The sequence below is a fragment of the Drosophila serrata genome, unplaced genomic scaffold (genome assembly GCF_035046125.1).
Source record: "Drosophila serrata isolate PLE 108 unplaced genomic scaffold, ASM3504612v1 contig_276, whole genome shotgun sequence".
NCBI classification, from domain to species: Eukaryota; Metazoa; Arthropoda; class Insecta; order Diptera; family Drosophilidae; genus Drosophila; species Drosophila serrata.
In genome coordinates this window covers 8,335,001-8,357,686 of record NW_028257174.1, presented here as the reverse complement: position 1 = coordinate 8,357,686, position 22,686 = coordinate 8,335,001, and the positions used below count along the sequence as shown (strand labels likewise).

General features: G+C 33.3%; 2 protein-coding genes across 8 annotated transcripts in view; one reads left to right on the top strand and one right to left on the bottom strand.

The window, feature by feature from the left end:
- Positions 1–22,686, bottom strand: part of norpA (no receptor potential A) — a 64,605-nt gene that overhangs the window by 15,895 nt on the left and 26,024 nt on the right. For 4 of the 7 annotated variants that reach the window (XM_086836144.1, XM_086836141.1, XM_086836145.1 and 1 more), the window contains 3 exons: positions 7,739–8,164; positions 5,366–5,574; positions 5,231–5,290 (listed from right to left, as the gene is read on the bottom strand). In XM_086836144.1, coding sequence (XP_086692270.1) covers positions 5,231–5,290; positions 5,366–5,545 — 240 coding nt within the window. In that variant the 5' untranslated portion in view covers positions 5,546–5,574; positions 7,739–8,164. Of the gene's footprint in view, positions 1–5,230; positions 5,291–5,365; positions 5,575–7,738; positions 8,165–9,278; positions 9,416–22,686 lie in introns of those variants that run through there. The other 3 variants (XM_086836143.1, XM_020949509.2, XM_086836147.1) reach the window with 2 other exon arrangements.
- The window catches only part of LOC147643318 (uncharacterized), an 815-nt gene continuing 556 nt past the window's right edge, over positions 22,428–22,686 (top strand). The window contains exon 1 of the mRNA XM_086836148.1: positions 22,428–22,664. The gene's annotated coding sequence lies outside the window, so the exon portion shown is untranslated. The remainder of the gene's footprint in view (positions 22,665–22,686) is intronic.

The window sequence follows — 22,686 nt, the reverse complement described above, 5'->3', positions numbered from 1 at the left end:
GAAAAAATTATAACTTTTCTAGACAACAGATTAACTTTGATATATAGTTATTATATATTAATCTAGAATTTTGTGTAAAGTTTTATCAAAATCTGATTACTATATCATATAAGTAGCTGCCATACAAACGATCGTAAAAAATAGAGTAAAAATTTAAAATGGTGTATGTAAAACTATAAATGTAAAATGTATAGGTGAATGAAATGAAAGCAGGCATTACATTGTTTTTAACATAAATATATAAATTTTACATTTTATTATTTCCTAGTGATCGAATTCCAATCTGCAACTGTATAAAAACTTTGGCGTGCCAAGTTAGCTTCCTTTGTTGTTTTATTTGAAAGAAAATGGTAACTAAATATATTATTTAAATATTAAATCCTTTTACTGATTTTTAAGGCTTTCAAAATCACATTATTTATATATCATATTTCTATTTCCATTTTATTGCTGCAAAGGTTTAAGCACAATTTTCAAAGAATCAAAGAGTGCTCACAGCAGGGACTCTTTCAAAAGTCCTTCCACTTAAACGGTGAATTTCTTAAAGGAAATTGAATTATGCAGAGACCCCGCAAAGGAAATTTCCTCACCAGGATAAAATCAAACACACACACACACACACCAACAGAAACGTCAATAGCTCAATCAGTTCGAGTGCAATTTGCCAGGACTCGGTGAGCAGGAACAGGAGCAGGAGCAGCAAGAACTGTAGCATACTTTCGAGTGCTAAATAAGTCAGCCTCCCCTCGCTTTGAAGCAGCAAAATAAAGTGAAAGCAAATGTTATAAAAGTTTTTTTCGCCTTTTTTCTCTTCCTCATTTTATTTTATTTCGTTTCATTTCATGTTCTGTGTTTGCCTTCTTCTGGCATTTCTTTTTTTCCTGCATTATTGAAAAGCTTTAACAAAAAAAAAATGAAAATAAAAGAGAGAAACTAAAAGCCAGGAAAAGTCGTTGGGGGAAAAAATGCTGAAAAAAAACTGCAACCAAGCTCAAATTTTTTCGTTTTCAATATTTCTTTTCGGGTTTTTATTTATTTTCTGCCAGCCGCCACTTTTCTTTTTCTGTGGTTTTTCCCCTCCCATCTGCCAAACGAAGCAACTTTTAATGGTTCATTGTGCAAGGCTTTTGGGGCATGCGTCCTGCCTGCTCCGCTTTTCCTTTGGCTTTATATACATATATATATATGTATATATATATATATATATATATATATATAGTGTGTGTGTGTGTGTGTCGCTCACTGATTTAATATTGATGACCAAACATTTCAAGTGATGGCAGAGCACTAAACACACACAACACACACTGAGGTAATGCGTACCAAAGTCCTAGTTTTTTCAGTAAAATTAACAAAAAATTTCGAAAATTGCTTACAAATTATAGATTATTTATAATCTGTGTTAATAATTATTATTATTTAATTTTTAGTTGAGAAACAAATTATATTAGTTTAAATATTTATACCTTTTTTAATGGTATTGTAATTTAAGTCTGAAGTAAAGAAATAGTCATTAAATAATATATACTCTTGATCAGCATCAACAGCCGAATTTTTCTAGCTATGTCAAGCAGAAAAAATTAAAAAAAGTAAAGTACAAAAATTGACAATAATTTTAATTTTGCAGATTTATTAACTTAACAGAAACTGACAGGGGTAAGCTTTCAAAATTGAAATTTATAATTTTTTGATCGAGTTACGAGTTTTTTTTTTTTTAAACACGATTTTCCATCAAATCCCATATCAATAGCAAACTATAAGGGTCATAAACTGGCATTATGATTTTTATAGAATATAAAACGAAATTTTCAAATAATGCAAAATTAATATGTCGGACGAACCGGTAGAAATCTGTGTGCTCGCCAAAATGATATATGTCAAACGATCATATTTATATTATTGAAATTAAGTAAAATTATGGAAAAGTAGGTATTTTGCCTTTGCCTTTTAAAATAAACAATACTCTCCTTTAAAAAAACCCAGCAATAAAGACAATATAATTGGCCTAATAAGAAATAAAATGAAAATATGTATTTAGAGGAGCAAACATAAGAAAAATAAAGGAAACAAATTTTAAATCACGAGTGACTAATGTTGAAGTAGCCACCGGACCATCTGAGTTGAGGGCCCACAAACGAATGATGATGAGTAGTAGCTATAGGAGTAAACTAAAGTGACCGGGGTTTGATGAATTGCAAAATGTAGGAAAATAGTGTAACCTAATGTCATATACACGATAAGAGATTTTCTTTTTGCACTATCGATATCGATAAAATATCAGCTTCATGACTGAAATGTTTGCAAGACCAAAGGTTTGGATAGCTTAAAAAGAACTCAAGGACCTAGTTATTAATTATATCGAATTATTATTTTTTAGTTTTTGTTTATATATTCTTAGCCTTTTGCATAAAGTCTTTGGACATTACTCCTTTGGCCATCGTATTTGTTGTCAAACAATTTTCAGAACCTACACCACTTACTCACACAAAGACACACACTATAGCGTCCACTCACCCTATGCGTGTGATCATTATATGAATTTCTTGCAGCTTTTGCTCTTGGCCGTTTTTTTTTTTTTGCATTTTAATTGAATTTGCCAAAGGACAAGTGGAATCACTTGGTGAGCACAAAAGATGTTAAGGGTTGAACCAGTTTTTCTGGGGGGAGTGTGAAAGGGTTTTGGCTAAAAGTGACAGAAACTGGCCAAGACAGACTCAACGGGTTTCCCCGTTTCTCAAGTTGCCAACAAATAAAGGCGCAGCATTGCCAAAAATCATGATTTTCCAACAATAGAACTTCTCGAGTTCTACTGAAAGTTATACAAATCGTAAATAAAGTTGACATTTCTGTTCCCCATTCAAGTTGAGTTTTACGAACCAGATAAATAAACAACAACTTTGTTGACTAAATAACAATAATGCTATGAAGATCTTGTAAAGGTGATTTGGAAAATCATTTCCCATAAAAAAGAAACAACTTATTAATCAACTTTAAATATATATACTTTTAAAGGTCTTAAATTGTTGAGCATATTACTGCGTAACATTAATGCAATTTACTGCCATATTTTCCAGACTATGAAAGGACTTATTTTCTTTTTCTTCTTTCTCTATTTTCAGTTTCAATTTGTACAAATATTTTTCTGCTGCATTTGCTTTAAGCCTTTGCCTGGCTTGGACTTAAGCCGCTTCCACGGAAAGCCTGTTCACGATTGAATGGAGGAGAATCGAGGATGAGGATGAGGATGAGAAGAAGGAGCATTACCAGCAGCGACCACACCTGGCTGCCACTTAGTAGTCTTTTCTCCCCATGCTCTCCATCTCCTTTTTCAATTTCTAGCATCCTTTTTCCTTTGGCATTTTCCCTTAGATGCACCTGTAACCCACATGCAAGCGAGTCAAAGGATTCGCCTGCAGCTAAAAATGCAAAATGATGAAAGAGAGAGAGAGAGAGAGAGGGGAAATCAGGACTTTAACTTCAGTACTAAGGAGGAGAAGATAGAGTGTTACCACCAAAAGATCACATAATAAAGCTGAATTAGGTATGGAAAAAGTTATACATTTCTTAAAATAATTATAATAATAGATACATATTTCTTCAACAAATGGTTATGAGAAATGAGAATGTATTTACTAATACTTTGTACTTTGAGATTACAAAATCTAAAAATTAACTAATTTTGATTAAATATAGAAGTAAATACAAGTTGTTTATATAAAAACAAATATGTTTTGTAGAATGTTTAGAAGTTCCCATGACTATTAGATGAGTATAAACTTATCATTTGCATCTTTTTAAGATTAAAATAATTCTGTAAAGAAGTTTGCATACTTAAATATATATTTAATGATAGATATCAAATTATCAAATCTAATGAATTATTTTGTTGTCTGAAAAAACCGACATATGGCCGGATCTGGCTGTGCTCCAATGGATAAATTTCTCTCTCTCTTTCTGGCAGTTGCCAGTTGGATGCACTCAACCAAGCCTTCGGTTTCAGCAACAGCATTGGCATCAGTTTCACTTTCAGTTTCACTTTCAGGTCCCTTGTACCTTTTGGAAAAGTGTGTCAAAGTGAGGTAAAGCCTGGGAAAATGGGGGAAATACTAAGAGAGTGAGAGAGAGAAGGGAGTGAGACTGGACGGCAAATCTAAATTAGTTCAAGTCTTGGGGCAGCAGCACCTGCATCGGCCATAAATACATATATCTATATACACATATATGTTATATATATAAAGCATATATAGAAGGTATGTGGTATGGATGGATTGGTACAAATGGGGCTTCATTTCGGTTTGTTGCTGTTGCTGTCTTTGGTCATAAATTTCATTTAGGCGATGTCCTCGACAGACAAACACAAATACATCACTCTATCAGTTCAAGACCCACCAGATATATATATATATATAAATATATATATATGGGTCCCCTCTGATGCCATATGTTGAGAGCAAAAGGAATAAATAAAGGGGACGCAAGGACCCAGGACACAGGACTTGGTGACAATAAATCTAGCGCATGGAACAAATGCGTTCCAAAGTCGAAGACGGCGACTTTGATCCACAAAATGGTGCTGGCTGCAAAACAATTGAGAGCAAAAGTGACATATTGACACATTAACCGACACACACACATCCACCCCCTCTCTCTCTCCTGAACGACAGTTTTATGGCTTTGTGATAGTTCATCCTGCCAGGATGTGGGAAAAAAAGAGAACTGCACTCAGTCAAAACTTGCCATGGAAAAGGAAAAGCGGAAAAGGCAAGGAAGGTGTCAACTAAAAATGCAGACAAATGGAATCAGAAAAGATATGTATTTCATTTAAATTGATAAATATTATCATTCCTTTCAGTTAGGTTGGGTTATCTATCTAGCTGTGATGCTTAATAAATGGTAAATTGTATAAAATACACAATATCATTTAAAAAGCATATATAAATATAAGAATAGTATTTAAATTTTCAACTTAGTTCTATTTAAATTCATTAACTTGTTTCATACTTTAAGCTTTTGCCATTGTTAAAGAGTATTAAAAATATATTTAAATGGTAGAAAAGTACGAAATAATCAGAGAATCTTAAAGAAACATAAAAAAATTCATTATATTTGCAGATCTACTATATTTTGTTAGAAACAGTATAGATTTTTTGAAGAATTTTTGGACATATCTAAAGGTAACAATCTTCCCCAAGTTATATATATATGTATATATTTAAATAAATACACTTACCCTTGGTGTTCCTCCCGCACGAATGTCGCTCACTTGACACAATTCGATGACATCGCCATCCTGGAAGCAGATATAGAGTATATTTGTAATATATACATTTAATAAGAGAATATATTATAGAACTATATAACTTACCCGACCCTCACTCTTCCAATAGAGAAAGAAGCCATACTCATCGACCTTAAAGAGGGCATCGCGCTCAAAGTCATTCTCCTTCGTCTCCTTCTCGTTCTCGAACCAGCGATCGAAGACGGCGCCCGTGGTTAGTTCCGGCGGAACCGGAATTATCCAATCGAATTCGTACTTCTTGGTCATTATTGCTCACGACGTACGCTGAATGGTGACTGTGGATTTTAAATCAAATAAATAAAATGAAGTAAGTATAATTTTAATAGAATTATAATGAAAAGTAAATAGAAATTATAAACATTATAGTTATGTAGAACATGTACATTACTTTGGGTTTTTTAAATAAATAATGTTTATACCCCTGCAGGGTATTATAATTTCAGTCAGAAATTTGCAACGCAGTGAAGGAGTCATCTCCGCACCATATAAAGTAGATATTCTTGGTCAGTAGCAACAGCAAACTAGTATTTATGACTCTAAACAGTAAGTATCTATGATCAGTAAATATCTATGACCAGTAAGTCATTTGACCATTGAGTATGTATGATCAGTAATTAACTTTGAATACAAGTAAACAATGACTTGCAACTTTTGTAACACAACACATTTCTGAGACCTGGCCGGCAGCAATCACTTCGTTCCGGGGATGTTAGAACCAGTTGGGAATCATATGATCATGAATTTTGTTTTGGAACAAACTTAAGAGCAAGCTATTTGAATGGAACTATGGAGTTATTCTTGTATATTATTTTACTAGTATGTAATTCAGAGCATGGCGAATCGGTGGAATATATATATACAAATATATACATATCTCACATAGGAACAATCGAACGATTTATAGAACTATGATCAGTATGTAACTATGATCAGTAAGTAACTCTGAACAGCAAGTATCTATGACCAGTATGTAACTATGATCAGTAAGTATCAATGAACATTAAGTAACTATAATCAGTAAGTACCTATGACCAGTAAGAAGATATGACCAGTAAGTATCTCTGAACAGCAAGAATCTATGACCAGTAAGTAGCTATGACCAGCAATTATATACGATCAGTAATAAACTTTAAATAACAGTAAACAATGACTTGCAACTTTTGTAACACAACACATTTCTGAGACCCGGCCGGCAGCAGTCACTTCGTTCCGGGGATGTTAGAACCAGTTGGGAATCATAATATCATGTGATTTGTTTCGGAACAAACTTAAGAGCAAGCTATTTGAATGAAACTATGGAGTTATTATTTATTATATAATTTTATTAGTATGTAAATCGGAGTTTGGCGAATCGGTGAGCTATATATACATCTATATAGCTGCCATAGGAATGATAGGAAAATTTAAAGAAAAAATATAACTTTTTCAGATTTCAACAGATATTACTTAAACTTGATATGTAGCTAATTTATGTTAATTTAGAATTTTGTGTTAAATTTTATGAAAATCGGACTACTATATCATATAGCTGCCATACAAACGATTGTTAAAAATAGAGAAATATGCGAAACCGTGAATGTAAAACAGTAAATATAAAATGTATAGGTATATAATATATATTCGGCGTGCCGAAGTTAGCTTCCTTTCCTGATGTTTAGGTGATACTAAATATTACTATTGCAGGGTCTTATAATATAAGTCGAAGTCTAAAACAAAGTGAAGGAGTAATTTCCGACCCTGTAAATAGTATATATTCTTTATCAGTATCAACAGGCAAATCGATCTAGCTATGCCCAACAAAAATTAATTTTTTTAAAATTTTCAAAATTTTATAAAAAAAATAAAAAAAAAATTCGTTAAAATTTTCAAAAATCGATAGAAAAATATTTTTTTTTTTACATTTTAAACTGAGTATGCAGATTTATCAACCTATCAAAAACTATCAACGGAAAGCTTTCCGAGTTGAAATTAATGCTTTTTTGGCTGAGTTATGCGATTTTTAAACTTTGATCTACCGAAAAAATGTATATACATGTGTATACATGTGTATACATTTATACATGTATAAACATGTGTAAAAATTGATTTAAAAATACGCATATTTATGAACTTCATGAAGTCATAAGATATCAGAATAGCGAATAATAGTCAAAAGTCATACACATTTCGATTCGTAAATTATATCTTTACAAATTAATAATGGGATGTTGATCAACAGTTTATATGTAATTAATTTTTTAATATTGGGTGTCAGTTTGTAAATAGTTAAAAATTGACTTGTTTTGGTTTCGGGTTTCTTGTTGCTAATGGCGTTTTAATAATCTTCCGTTTGACAAAAGGAATAAATAAATATATAAAATAAATAAGAATATAAAAGCTCTGTTAATAATAACACAAAATAAGTATCAATGTTTAACAAATGACTAAAGTTGAACTTACCTTTGCCGCTTCCGTTTCCGGTGCTGTTTCCGTTTCCGTTGCCGCTGCCGTTGCCGCTTCCGTTTCCGTTGTCGTGCACATGCGATATATATCTAGGCCAGATCGTTTTTCTCTGTGTCTCTTTTTGCCTCTATCTCTCTCTCGTCTCTCGCTTACACGCTTCAACTAGTCTTTAGTTTTGGGACATGATCAGAATACTGGGTATTACGAGGCTTTTATCAATTTTTACAATCGATTTTGAAACAGTATGTGAACTATATTTCCTATGTACAATTGCATTTATTGTAGATCACATGGTCCAGTCCGAAGGCTCGACAGAATTTGGCTAATTGAACTTGATTCGGTTGCACTTGCCGCACTGTCAGGCGATTCAAGCCTTGGATTCCTTTTTAGCCAAAAAACAAAGTTCTCTCTGTCTCGGCACGGCTGCAATGGGAAATGGAAAATATAAATAGAGATAGGATCATTAGACATGACAGCCGCAACGGGCTTGCTTTTGCAATAATAATTAAGTGGCAAGCCGCAAAACGAAATAAACACATGAACAAGGCTGCACTCAGAGACAAAGTGTTCAAAAAGTAGGTAAACATAGAAATTGCTAGGATATTTACTGCTTAATATAAACTAATTTTTTACTTTAATTATTGTTTGGTTTCTTGCTTAAATTGTTGATTTGTTTATTGCTGTCCAAAAGGTAATCAAGCTTCTTGTTCTTGAGAGTTGGTTTGGCTTATTACTATTTATTTATATTTATTCTAAATTTAGAGTCTTTATTTAATATATTTTCGTAACGTTTTCTTCGAAATACTTTAGCTTTTGCTTACTATTCTTAACTTTACAGAAATTATTGCCTACTTGTCTCCCTGTTTATGTTTTCAAAGGAACAACCATAAAAATTCAAGGAAATGCATTTATCCTGTTTACTTTCCTTTCTAGATTTCAATGTCCATCAAGTCTTTGATTTTATTTTATTATTGGAATCAAGTTGTATACTATAATTTCCAATTTCATTTTGTGGCTAAATGCCTTAACAGCAATTGCTCTAAATTCAAATCAAAAGCAAGTAATTATGAAGTTTTAATGGATTTTAAATATTGAATTCTCATTATTTAAAGATTAATTTGAAATAAGAAATATTTATTGCACAATTAGAATCAATTTTTATGAATTACTCCTCAGAAATGTATTATTCCCTTACTTAAAAATGCCTAATACCTAGTATAAAACAATATCTAATGAATATATGCAAATTGCTATACAATTCACAAATTTCACTCCCAAAAAGTTTATCGAGTTTTTTGAACAAAATTCTTTAAAATTGAATTAGCATTCGAATTGGACTAATTTCGCACATATGCACAAATTCGCTTTGCCAATTTGCAAAACGGAACACTTTGAGTTTGACACAGTTTTCGAAAAAAAAAAAAAAAAAAAAAAAAAAAAAACAATATAAAACAAAAACCCACTTTAAAGTTGAGCCTTTTTGACGTTCGCCGCGAATGGAGAAAGTTTATATGTTTTTGTATGCAAATTATCGAACCAGGATTTAGGAAACAGAAACAGGACTAGAAGCACGAACAGTCACGGTTCCAGCTGATAGCTGACAGACAACAAACTCAACTAACATCAAATCGCCGCAGCCGGAAGCCAAGAAAACATCTAACAAACAAAAATAAATGAAGAACGGAACAAAAAAAAAAGTAGGAAGAAGGAACACTAATGGAATTAGCGAGTGACGGCATTGCCAGGGCCATGGCCACAGGTTCTCGCTATTTCTTTTCGCTGCGATTCGATTTGGCGGCACTTTGGGGACTTCCCCCATGAAAATCCGCACCCCCGTTACAGCTCATACCGTCTCACACCATCCCCTTTCCCGAAAAAAAAAAAACACCTGCGACACAACATCACCATAACGGCCATGGCCTCGTGCACCTGACTTTGATTCCAATTCGGGGACAAAAACTCAAGTGGCTGGCACTGTTATTTCTCGCCGCTTGTTGCTTTTTAAATTCCTTTCTTTTTGGCCAAAAGAAAAACACACACACACACAAAAGCAGCACTGAGCTAAATATTCAAGCTGGCTTTCAAGAGGGTATAATTCTTATAGATTTGGTTTTTACTTCCATATATTTTTTGACTCATTTAAATAACTAATTAAGTTTCAATACGGACTGAAAAATAAATTGTAGCAGCTTAGTAATTCTTTACATGACTTATCCATACAATATAGTATTATTAATTGGTATTTACTTAAGCTTTTGTGTCATTTTATTGGTTTGTCTTTTTATACTTATTTATTTTCTTTATCATTTAATTTCTTTAAAAGACACCCTACCAAGTAATTTTTATTAGTTTGGAGATATTTTCAAAGTAATAAGTAAAAAGTATCTAATATTTAATATGATTTTTGGTTGCCTTTAAGCCATTTTTGTACAATTTTATTGGTTTTTATATATTTATTTAATATTTTTTGTACTATTTGAATTAATTTCTAGATAGGTTTTAGTTTATTAACTTAAGTATGCTTTTCTGTTCCCTTCCAGAAATTTTACTATAAATTTATTGGTTTTACTTTTTAATGAATATTTTCTAATCTATTTAAAATTCGAATTTTTTTAAAATGTTTTAATGCAAGTGAGTTTAAAGATACTTAGCAGTCTGTATATAGTATGAAGTGGCATTTAAATTAAGCTATTGTTTTGCCTTAAAGATATCTTTTGACATTAAAGGCGAATGGGTGTAGAAACTCTAGATTAAAAACTAAGAAATTGATAATTAAATAAATTAAATTTTGTGATTTCTGTTAATTTCTTGAGCTAGCAATTGTTAAATATATATTTTGAATTTCCCAAGATAATATTAAATAAGATTCTTTCATAGATCTCAATTATATTCTTTTTAAAAACCATAATTTCTGGCCGTGCATTGTGGCACGCCTTTTTGGTTCCTTTTTTGGCGGCAGAACTTGCTTTATTTATACATTTACGTATATCTACTTTGTGACAGAGTCCTTTGTGTGACATTTATGCGCTCCACACACACCATACACATCACACTTTACAGACACACAGACATACACACAGCTGACTGATTACTCGACGCTGCTTTTGGGAAAAACCGTGATTTCTTTCGCCTTTCCTCACTTTTCTTTTTTTTTAGTTGTATTTTTTTCTCTTTTCGCTGTCATGTTACACATGACTTCAAATTCAATGAGCTGCGAAATTTCGCTCATTGTTAAACTTGGAGAGCTCGTTAGCCAGAGACATACACACACAGGACACACTCTAAAAAAAATAAAGGAGAATAAAAATACTTTCACGCCCCGCTCCACGAATGTTTAATGAATTTACGCTCTTTGCGCTTTTGAACTTTCGGGGCTGGCGAATTAGCGAACAAAAGCTCAGTGTCAAGAGCGAAGGACGCAGGACGAAGGATGCAGGATGCTGGAGCAAGCGGAGCTGAAGGAGCTAAAGGAACTGGCGAAAGGTGCTCGAGAACAAACAAGGACTCGAACGACAATGCACTCCTCTTAAAATGTGATGTGACTAATAGGGAACAGAATTTAAGGGGACCACACAGTGCTTAGTTGAAAATTATATTATAAATTGGAATTTATTTAAAGTTGAAGTTAATTAAAGTTCATATTAACAAAAGTTATTAATAAGCCCATTTTAAAGTCTGAATTTGATGTCAAATCATGATTGTTGATCGTTAAAACAACTAAAATTTTTATTACTAAATTAAATTTCTTGAATTATGATTATGCGATTATAAGGCGGAAATCCTTCAAAATAAATAAAGATGGTAGAGTAAAATAACTAAAATTTATTGAATGAGTTTCCTATCTTCTTCATGGTAACACTCTTACAAATTTTTACTACTATGACCAGTAAGTATCCATGATCAGTAGTTAACTTTGAACACTAGTAAACAATGACTTGCAACTTTTGTAACACAACACATATCTGAGACATGGCCGGCACTAGTCACTTCGTTCCGGGGATGTTAGAACCAGTTGGGAATCATATGTGCAAGTGCGCGAGAAATTTGAGAAAAAATTTTGCCATGGTTTATCAACAAAATTTACGGGAAAGCTCAAGGAAATTCGCACGTTAATTAGAAAAGTAACTAAGCAACTCAGAAAACAACGCCTTTAATTTAAGAAAAATAGATAAATTAACCCAAAAATAATATTTATGGTGGCTCCCCTGGATTTTATGCTGCCTTGCCATAAATTCGTGGAAACTTTTTTTAATATAAATATTAGGAATTAATTGCATTTCCCAGTAACTACAACATTTTAATGAACAACTCCTTACAATTTTAACTGGAAAAATCAATGATCAAATGCTTGCCATACAATTAAAGTGCCGGGAAAAGCTGAAAGGCTTAGCTGGGCAGCGATAATTTAACCAGGTCTCTGCTTCTTGTGGTCCTGCCAGTGGCACAACCCAACACACTTTGCTAAAAAATCGAAGGCACTTGAATTCATCTTTCTCTGGCTGCCTTTTTCCATTGCCGACCATTAAATGCAGATACGCGAAAGAGGAAAATCAAGGAAAATTCAAGGAGGAGAAGAGGTAAGAAAAAACAAGGAAGAGCAAAGAGGAACAGAAAAAATAACATGCAGGCAAATCAAATGCTTGGCTTTGTCATATATATGTATATTTATATAAATATACATATATCTATATAGCTTCATATATATATATGTATATATATTTCCCAAACAAGTGAGTATATGACAACGTTTCCTTTGGTTCCTTTTTTCCCAAGTGCCACGCCTCAACACCTGCGCCCCAGCGAATCGAGCGGAAATTCGGTTCAAAGGATCTTCGCCAAAAAGGGAACAGGAGAGGGTTTTAGGTAGCGATATGGAGTAAAAATAACTTGCATAAACTTTCCCTCAAAGGACACTCACTCACTCACACGCGCTCACGTACGCCGAGAAGTGTGCTACAAATATGCTCATTACGTGAGCGCCACACACAGGCAGCACCCCACCACCCACACACCACTTCTCTCCCCCTCTCCCCTACCCCTTTGGTCCTTCTCCCATTCAGCGACAATTGCTCAATTTATTATTGCATACTTTGCGGCCATAAAACTTGGCTGACATCCTCCGCCGCCTCTGCCAGGGGCTACAGGCTTCTGTTGCATGTCCTTATGAAATATCTGTGCATATACACACACATATAATACATATATACGAGTGTCTATATAGTATATAGTGCACGGCTACAGGTATAACAAGCAGACTTTTTGCATTTGAAAGGCATAAACCATCAATTTGCCACTATGCAAGGCTTTGGAAAGAGAGAGTGAGAAAAACGATAAATGGGAAATTCAAGACATTTTCACTAAGCAATTTGTTGAGGTAAGTAAGCGGAATTATAAGAATATTATTTATAATATATATATATTAATATTATTTACATAATTCTTATGCCAAACTTAAGTTCTGCATCACGTAGCTTAGCAAATTGCAAAGAAGAATATTAATAATATATATATTTATATTATTAATAATATTACTATGCTTCCCCTGATTTATATAACCTCATAATCATTTGGTTTATGTTTTAAATGAATACATTCAACTTCAAATGATTAAAAGCAATGTCTTTTCATTTATTGATATTGCTTGTCAATATATTTGTTGTATTTATGTATTTTATTTAAAAATAAAAGAAAAACTTTAATATTCAAATATATATTTTGCATGTTTTTTTATGCGCATATAAAATGCATTATAAAGTTGTATATATATACAATAGCTTGTTTGCCTTGAATCGAAGCTTATTTGCATCGTTGTAGTTACAGTTTGTCGTTGCCATTGTGTGTGGCTCTTATTGTTATGGTTGTAACAATTGTTGAAACAGCTATTATTGCTGTATCTGTATCTGTACATCTGAAAGTTATTAAAATTGCTTTTGTTAATGTTCCCTTTTTTTATACCCTTGTAAGGGTATTATACTATCAGTCAGAAGCTTGCAACACAGTGAAGGAGGCATTTCCGACCCTATATTTCATATATATTCTTGATCAGCATCAACAGCCGAATCGATCTAGCTATGTCCGGCAAAAAATTAATTTTTTCAAGATTTTGAAAATTTTATAAGGGGTTACATCGTTAAAAATTTCAAAAATGGAAAAAAAAATAAATTTTTTTACATTTTAAATTAAGTATGCAGATCTATTAACATTTCAAAAACTATTACAGAACAGCTGTTCGAATTAAAATTAATGCACTTTTGGCTTAGTTATGATATTTGGAAAACTCTGATTTATCCAAAACATTAACATATAATATTATCGATTTAATTTACCTAAAAATAGTGGAAAACAAATATCAACAACCAAATTAACTGATTTTTATCAAGTGTATAAAAACTTTGGCTTCATGGAGTTATTTCCTATTTTTGTAAATTTTTTCCACAGAAAAAAAAGGAATGAAAGCATTTTTTATTAAAAAAGAAACGTTTGATGTTTCTCTTACAGTTTTGATTTGGGAATTACTTGTAGCGAAAGAGTTTTGGCATTTATTCATTCTCTATTGTATATTCTCATTCTCTATTGTATAGTTTTTTATAATAATTTTATAATATTTTTATTAAGCACTCTTTAAGTTATTTGCCTGGATCTCTGATTGGTTTTAATCTCAAGATTTGCCTGTGCTATTGTTACCAAATTTTGCTTCCTGTTGACCAACTCTTGCTGCTTCTGCAGCTGCTTGTTGTTGGTGGGTGGCCATTACACTTACGAAATTGAATTTGCCGGCCATACAATATTTGTGAAATTGGCATTTAAATATTTGATGAGACAAGCAAAGGGAAATGCGCAGCGAATCGCAGGTAGTAAAATATTTGAGTGTCTTGTTTTCTTCTTCTTCTTTTTCTCCTTTTCTCAGCTTGGGTGCTAGCCAAGAGGGGAAGGACTCTTCGAACAGTGAACACTGATTGCACAAATGAAATATTGAGGGATGTGTGTGTGTGAGAGAGAGAGAGAGGGTCCAAGGGTCAGGTCACACAACTTGACCTTGCCTTGGCGCCGGTCGGGCATCCATCAAAACTGATGGCAGCCGAGAATGATGCACACTCGCCTCATGCAGTCAGTCGTCAGTCGGTCAATCAATCAAGCGCCCCGCTCAATTACATCAATCAAGCGAGAAAGGTAATCCAAAACCGAAAACCAAATGGCTTTTTTCCGGCGACAACAGGACGGGGGGGAGGGGTCATCAGGTCGAGGGGCATCCATGAAGTTTAGAGATGACTTTTCTCAGGGCCAAAAGTAATTACGTTTTGATAAACACAAGTTTCTCTGTCTCTGTCTGTGTCCCCCTGAAACTATTGTTCAAATACAACAAACGGAAATGAACAAAAGGACGCATCAATTGGCATCCTGGCAATGGAAAATTAGAAGGTAAAATGACAGAAATCAACATGATTTTCCCGTTTTACGACTTGAAATTGTATAAAAAATGGTAAATACAAGGTTTAGGAATAATTATTTAATAGAAAAGATGTATTATCGAAAATATAATGACTTAATTCCTATATATATATCACTCAATACTGTTTTCCTTTTATTTCACTACTTATTTTCGATACTAAATAAAGATTATATTAAAATTTAGTCTTCCCTAACCTTGAATTTGCAATAAAAAATCATAAGTTTCTATAAATAAATTTAAATTGAATTTAAAACTCAACAAAACTGAATATTATAGTGAAAATTTCTTACAGAAATGGCAGGAAATATGCCAAATAACGTATCATATTTTCATATTTCCATTTACAAGCACATCAAGTGTGTTCCTCCTTAACCCACCTTTTCCTTTCAGGGGGAAATTGCAAGCTAAATGAAAGTTTTTCATTTAATTAAAACAAGCAAAACACAAGCAAACACAAAACACATGTACTTCATGCATTTAATTTTGTTATATTTCATATGAAATTTCCCTTGAAATAAAAGACAGAAAAAGCTGTTCATGTGAAGTGAAATTATGCCCAACAGGAAACAAAATTTAGTTAGTTTCCGGGTAATTTCAAATATATATTATACGCATTATTGCTTTTAAAAAACAAGTCATTTCAGTTGAACTTTAATGTTTAATTTGTTATTTTTTTTATTAATTACTCTTTTGTTTATAGTTTATTAAAATTTAATTTAGTTCCATGGTTATTGTATTATTTTCTTTCAATAAAATCAATTCTAGTTGAATTTTCTATATAGAAAACTCTTTAGAGTTATATTATATCAACACAACATGGCGTATGAGTAATATTTTGTCTAGAATTTCATTTTTATAGCTTCATTATTAATAATAAATGTTTTTGTTTATTGTTCAATAACAATTTCATGATTATTGTATTTTTCCTATAAATAAAATAAATTTTAATTTAATTTTTCTTAAAGAAAACTCTTTTAATGTCATATTATATCAAAAAAAACATGGCGTATGAGTAATATTTTGCATAGAAGGTTTTTTTTCGCTTTATTATTATTAATTTATGCTTTTCTATATTGTTAAAAAATAATTAAATGATTACTGGATAAGTATGTATAATAAAATCAATTTTAATATAATATTTCATAAAGAAAACTCTTTAGAGTTATATTACATCAATTCAACATGGCGTATGAGTAATTTTTTGCCCAGAAATTTTTTCTATAGCTTTTTCTTTGCTTTAAATTAAACGTATTAAACACCTTTAATTGATTTGTTTAGAAAATGTTTATGAAATGTCACTTACACACTCCTTAAACCCACACACACAAAATTTGATGTACAGGTAACCGCGGCGGATACGTGATGCGTGGGAATATTCAAAAAGAGAACAACAAAAAAAAACTCGCTTGGGCACGCACCATCCGTCAAAAATAAAAAAAGAAAAACACAGAAAATATATATAACCCAAGGAGGTAGAAATGGTGGGCCAGAGTGGGCGTGACTGTGGGGGCAAATCAAAACCGAATGATGGGCGGAGCACGGGCATCCTTCAAACAAAACTGTCAGCAACTGTCAAAAGAAGTTAAACGAAACCAAAAAAAAAAAAGGAAAACAAAAAAAGACACGAAATAAAACAAAAGGAAAGTGCAGAAAAGAGCCCAAAGGAGCACAAGGAGTTGGGGAAATAACAAAACAACATTGACAGCAGATCGTACGCCAGAACCAAAACAGAGAAAAAAATAAAATAAAATAAAAAACCCCAGACCAGGAGGAGCTTTTTCGGGCCCACAGCTGTTGGCAGTGGCAGTTTCAGGAGCAGGAGCAGGGTCAGGGTCCTTTTTGTGGTTTATTTTTAGCCCCACAGGCCGTGAAAAACTCGGAGTTCCCCGAATCAAAACAATACATCATCATGGGGGCGGCCCTGCATCGCATCGCTGAAAACTCCAAGAACCGAATAACCGAATCCGCGACCCAATGCTCCTTCGTCCTTGGTCCTGCTTTCTTCGGTGAAATTGTGCATATTAAATACAAGAACAGTGAAGGAAACGGGGGACAAACGAGGCAAGGAATATCGAGCGAAAATCATTCATAAAGTTTTTGCTGAGCGAAAGTAATATCATAAAATTTATAGAATTTATACAAAGCCCTTAAATATACCAACTAATTTAACAAAATGTAATTTAAAAAACTATTTAAAAACAAGAAAGGAAACTAACATTGAGAAGTTTAATTTATCGGAAATCAATCATAACTAAGCTAAAAGTATTTAATATTTAACGATATATTCATATGACAATTTCCTCAACAAATCAAAGCTTAAAAATCGCATAACTCAGCCAAAACAGTATTAATTTCAATTCGGAAAGCTTTCCCCTGTTAGTGTTTGATAGGGTAATAAATCTGCATACTCAGTTTAAAATGAAAAAAAAATTAAATATTCGCCCATTTTTGGAAATTTTAACGATGTAACCCCTTATAAAAATTTCAAAATTAAAAAAAAAAAAAAAAATCAGATTTAAAGTATAATACCTTCAAGGGTATATTAAAGTTATGGTGTTTTAAAATACGTTTATAAAAGTAACTTCAAAGGTCCCGAAATGTTATATATTTTGTATTGTAAAGTTATGTAGTCTTATTATTTATAAGATCCTTCATTATAACATAATTTATAATCATCAAAAATCCCTCAAAAAATGTTTAGAAATGTAGTTTAAAGTACCTTAAAATGTATTGGAAATATATAACTTAAATATTCTAGGAATTCTGCCAATTTTATATTGTACAGTATTGATTATTATTTGTATTATATATTTATTTCTTGTTTCTTAAATACAAATCCTATCCTTAAAGTATAAGCCTAGTATTTTTCTAAAGTGTATGGGAAATATGCAAAAAAGAGAGACACAATTTTGCGTGTTTTGATTTGACAAAGGTTTGCAGGGGTCCTGTGGCCTGAAAGCTAGCTTGGGATGGAAATCGAAAGTGGAAAGTGGAAAACGGAGTGTGGAAAGTATGGGTACACCAAACCCAAGTCCCAATCTGGAACCGAATCGGTGGCCCACAGACCCAGAGAGCCAAAACCAAACCAAAAACCGGAACTGGGATTCGTTCAGGTCTTTGCAGGTTTCCTTTCTTTTATTTTATTTTCTTTTGTTTTCCAGGCTGAAACTCTTTTGGGATGGTAGAGGGGTTCTTGTCTTTTTTTTCTCCTTTTTTTTGGCAGGACCTCGGGGGCTTGGGGGGGGGAAGGCATGAGGCGGCATTTATACTAATTTGTCGATAATTTCGTTGAGCTCGTAAAATGTTCGCTTATGTTTATGGGGACACAAAAGTGGCCAGAAGGCAAAACGTTGGCAAGGAGTTGAAGCAGGACATAGGAATTGAGGCATTTCATGGCATAAGTGAGCGGGGACACTCTAATAGACATTTTATCGATTTGCCAGGCACAATTATATTTGATGAGCTTTTAATTGAATTGATTTACTTTCACTTTACCATATAAATAGCAGCCAGGCAAGGTCGCAGGGAACCCCAGGACATGCGATGTGGCCTAGATAGCTAACCAGATAGCGAAAGTCTCGACTTAATACAGCCCAAAACCCCACAAAAAGAAAAGAATAGCAAAAATAGACAAAAACAGAAAATAAATCATGAGTACTGACATTAATAAGTCAATTTCAGTGTCACGCACTTAATTCCAATTGAAAAGTTATTGTTTTACCTAATGATACACAATAGACCTTCCAAATTAGGAATAATTATTGTGACCTCTCTTCTTTAATATAAATTCAAATAATTCAGAGGTTAAATTAAATAAATAATTTATTTTCACTGTCTTAAAGCCCTTCAGTGATTTTAGTGAAACTAAAACTAAAATCATAGAACTATATATCGTATAGAACAAAGTGCTATCAAGTTACGAATTGGAGCAGAGAGAGAGTAAGATCTCAGCCAATTGTCAGGGACAGAGGTCGAAAAAGAAAACTTTGCACAAGTTATATACTCAGATACAAATATATATTTATATACATAATATATATGTATATACAAACTCACATCTCTGGTTTTAGCAGGACGAGTTCACCTCATCTCCTCTCATCTTTCTCTCTTGGCTGCTGATGGAAATGCCAACAGCAGTCGGAGTTTTCCATCAGGAAAAGTTTTCATCAAAAAGTTGTAATTCCGTGCACGCCGCCGTCTTTGGTTTTTCCGAAAAAAATAAAAGGAAAACTTTACTCTAGCTGCCAGTGACTGGCTGCATTCAAAAACCAAGTTTCCTTTCATTTTTCCCTCATTTCGCATTTTCCTATTTACGCACATATTTACAACTCAGAAGCACTATCTTATAGTGAGTGCCTTTGATATACTAAACCTGAACCCCTTCTTTAAACAAAGTATATATAAAGAATATCTAGTTATTAATTTATCCCTTTCCATTTATGTTAATTTATCATTTTATTTATTGGTTTCTTTAATCATCTTTTTGTAAATTTAATAATTAGTTTAGCCCCCTTTACTTGCCATTTCATTTGTAAACTTGTACTTGTAATCGTTTATTTTATGAAGCGTTCTTTATTGCATTCTTTTCATTTTTACGTTCATTGCTGGATTTATTTGTTCATAAAGTCGTTAATTCATTTGTCTTTTTACTTGTCTGTTGATCTGTCTGTTTATTTATTCGCTTGTATGCTGAAATGTCCGTTTATTAATAAATGCATTCCTTCATTAATTTGTCCGTTTTTGTCTCCGGTTATTTGTTTACATATTTGTTAATATATTTTTCTATTTACTTGTTCGATTGTCTCTTTGATTAGTTGAATATTTCTGTATTTCTTTCTTTTAACATTGTTTAAATAAATATAGTTCGTGTGCTTGCTTTTGTTCTTAATGTTTGATGGCTTTTGGGTTTGCCATATGTCCATATTCCTTTCTCCTTTCCCCCTAAATTATCCTTTCCCTTCATTCTCTCCCCATATTCACCATCACTTTTTGCACCCCTTTTCTGTTTTGGTCCTGAAACTGCAGCTTTAGTTGTAAGCTGCGAGCATAATTTCATTTTAATACTTTTTAAGCGCATTAATTACAGACACACACACACTCACAGAGAGTATTATACATACATATGTAAATGGAAATAAAATATATGAAAAATGTACAAGGGAATGGTAGAGCGAGACAATTGCATTGACCATCCTATCTCTCTCTACCATTCCAGCCCTTAACCTCCTCTCGCTCATTTTAAGTGGATAATATGCGAGGTAATAACATCAAATGAATTGTGAGAACGCTCACGGGAATTCCCTCTTTTTCATCTTTTTTTTTGTGAGAATGTAAATAATATATATATGAATATATTTCTGTTTATTCAATTTGTAAGCTTTATTGTCAACGTCGTTAGTTCTCGTTTCCCAGGGACTTGCACACATCTCGTATGTGTATCTTTCACTCGCTGCATTTTTTTCTTTTTTCGTTTCGATGCCACATTACGTATACGCCCCACATAACCTGCCCATTGAGGTAGCGGAAAATCTCGCGATGAAAAGGGAGAGAGAGAAGCAAACTCAAAAAGAAGGGATTTCCTTTAAGAGCAGCGGCCTTGGGGTGAGTGGAAAATAAGTACAAAAAAAATATATTTAAAGTAAATAAATAAATTGGGTATTGTGTCAAAGTCAGTTTCTCTCAAACTATATAAAAATGTATTATTATGCCTTTGGTAGTTGAAAATTAATTTAAATGCAATTGCTTTCTAGTAATTCAACGTTTTAGCGTTTGTGTATAAGTTCAATTAGTTTATTTCACCTAGAACAAACTTAAAATATTACCAACAAATAAAAAAAGCTAACTTCGGCACGCCTAAGTTTTTACACCCTTGCAGGTTCCAAAGTTTTATTGAGATAGCTTCAAAACTGAGGGACTAATTTGCGTAAAAACGGACGAACAGACGGACGGACAGACAGACAGACGGACGGACGGACGCACAGACGGACGGACGGACAGACGGCAACGTCGAGAGAAGATTTCGTAGAAACTGAAACTGTAACAGAGATTGTGTCATTACCTAATCGATTGCTTTTCAATAGAATTTTATTTCTATATAAACAATCCCTTTATAAATATTGTGTAGGCCTTTAGAGGTCTTTATTATTTCCTGGTAAAATGTTTACTTTTTCACTTTGTTTATTATAAATGTAAATCATTAAAAAAATACCAAAACAAAAAATTCACATAAATTATATATTCATAATAAATGTTAGTTGATATATTGTAGTGTAGTAATGTAGTTGTATATTTTCAGTAAGCAAACAGCATGAGTTTAACCAAGCTTAAATTTATTTATTAAAGCATTTAGGAAGATATATCTATATATATTATATAGAACCCATTTACACCGCTTAAACCTTAATCCCTCAATCTATATAAAGCATATTAGTTTGCTATCAGGCTTTGTCCAGTTGAAAGTCCCTTTGGAAATGGAAACCGAAGCAGCTGGTGCTGCTTTTGGCCAAATCGAAACGTGTCAATGCCATAAATTTGGGCCAATCCATGGAGTGCATCAGCGTGTATTTACGACCAGCTAGCAGCTCACTCTCTCTCTCTCTCCCACTTTCTCTTCTCCTTCAATTGCACTAATTAACTGAGTGGAAATGAGAGGTGGCTCTTGGTGGGTGGCTTGGACTTCGGTTGCAGACACATGCACATCTCTTTTGCAGGTGCAACCTTCACCTGAATGGACAAACAGTGACGCCATTGCGACATCCGACACCAGAACCATTTTGCAATCGAATAACCTGTCCGGGATAATGCACTCGCACAAAAAGTATTATTAACTTCTCTTAGTTCTATGAAAGTAAAAGTATTTATTAGGTTTTTCCCTTTTAAAATTTTAGTGCAACTTTCTCGCAGTGTGTCCCTCAATGCCACCCACATCCTGAGCACACACACCCCCTCTTTGATTAGCCGTGTGTTGTTGAGTGCATCCGAGCTGGGGTAAAGCAGCAAGGAGGAGAAGGTACTAAAGGTATTGGAGGTACTGGTACTGGTGCTGGTGGTATTGCATTACGTGTACGTAATCAGCTTAGTTGCTGTCGCTTAATCAAATAATCATTGCCTGCTCCTGGCTTCGACGACTACGACAACCTCCCAGGGTCGAGGAGGCTAGGAAATCGAGGTGACAAGAGGTGGTTACTTTCAGCAATTAAAGGCAGGTCCAGAGATTGGTCAGTTAGTCGGTCAGTCAGTTAATTAGTTAGTCAGTCAGTCAGTTCGACAGTCAGTCAGTTCGACAGTCAGTCAGTTTGTCAGTTCGTCAGTCGGTCGATCAGTTCGTCAGTCAGTCAGTCAGTCGGTCATTTCGTAAGTCAGTTTACCCATGACAATTGAGTAAGAAGTGGGAGTATATAATTTTGGTTTAATGTAAATGACTCCAATCTGAGCAAGCTGCTTTAGAAAACAGTTTACAACTTAAAATTATAAGTAAGCTTTGCTTATACCTTCT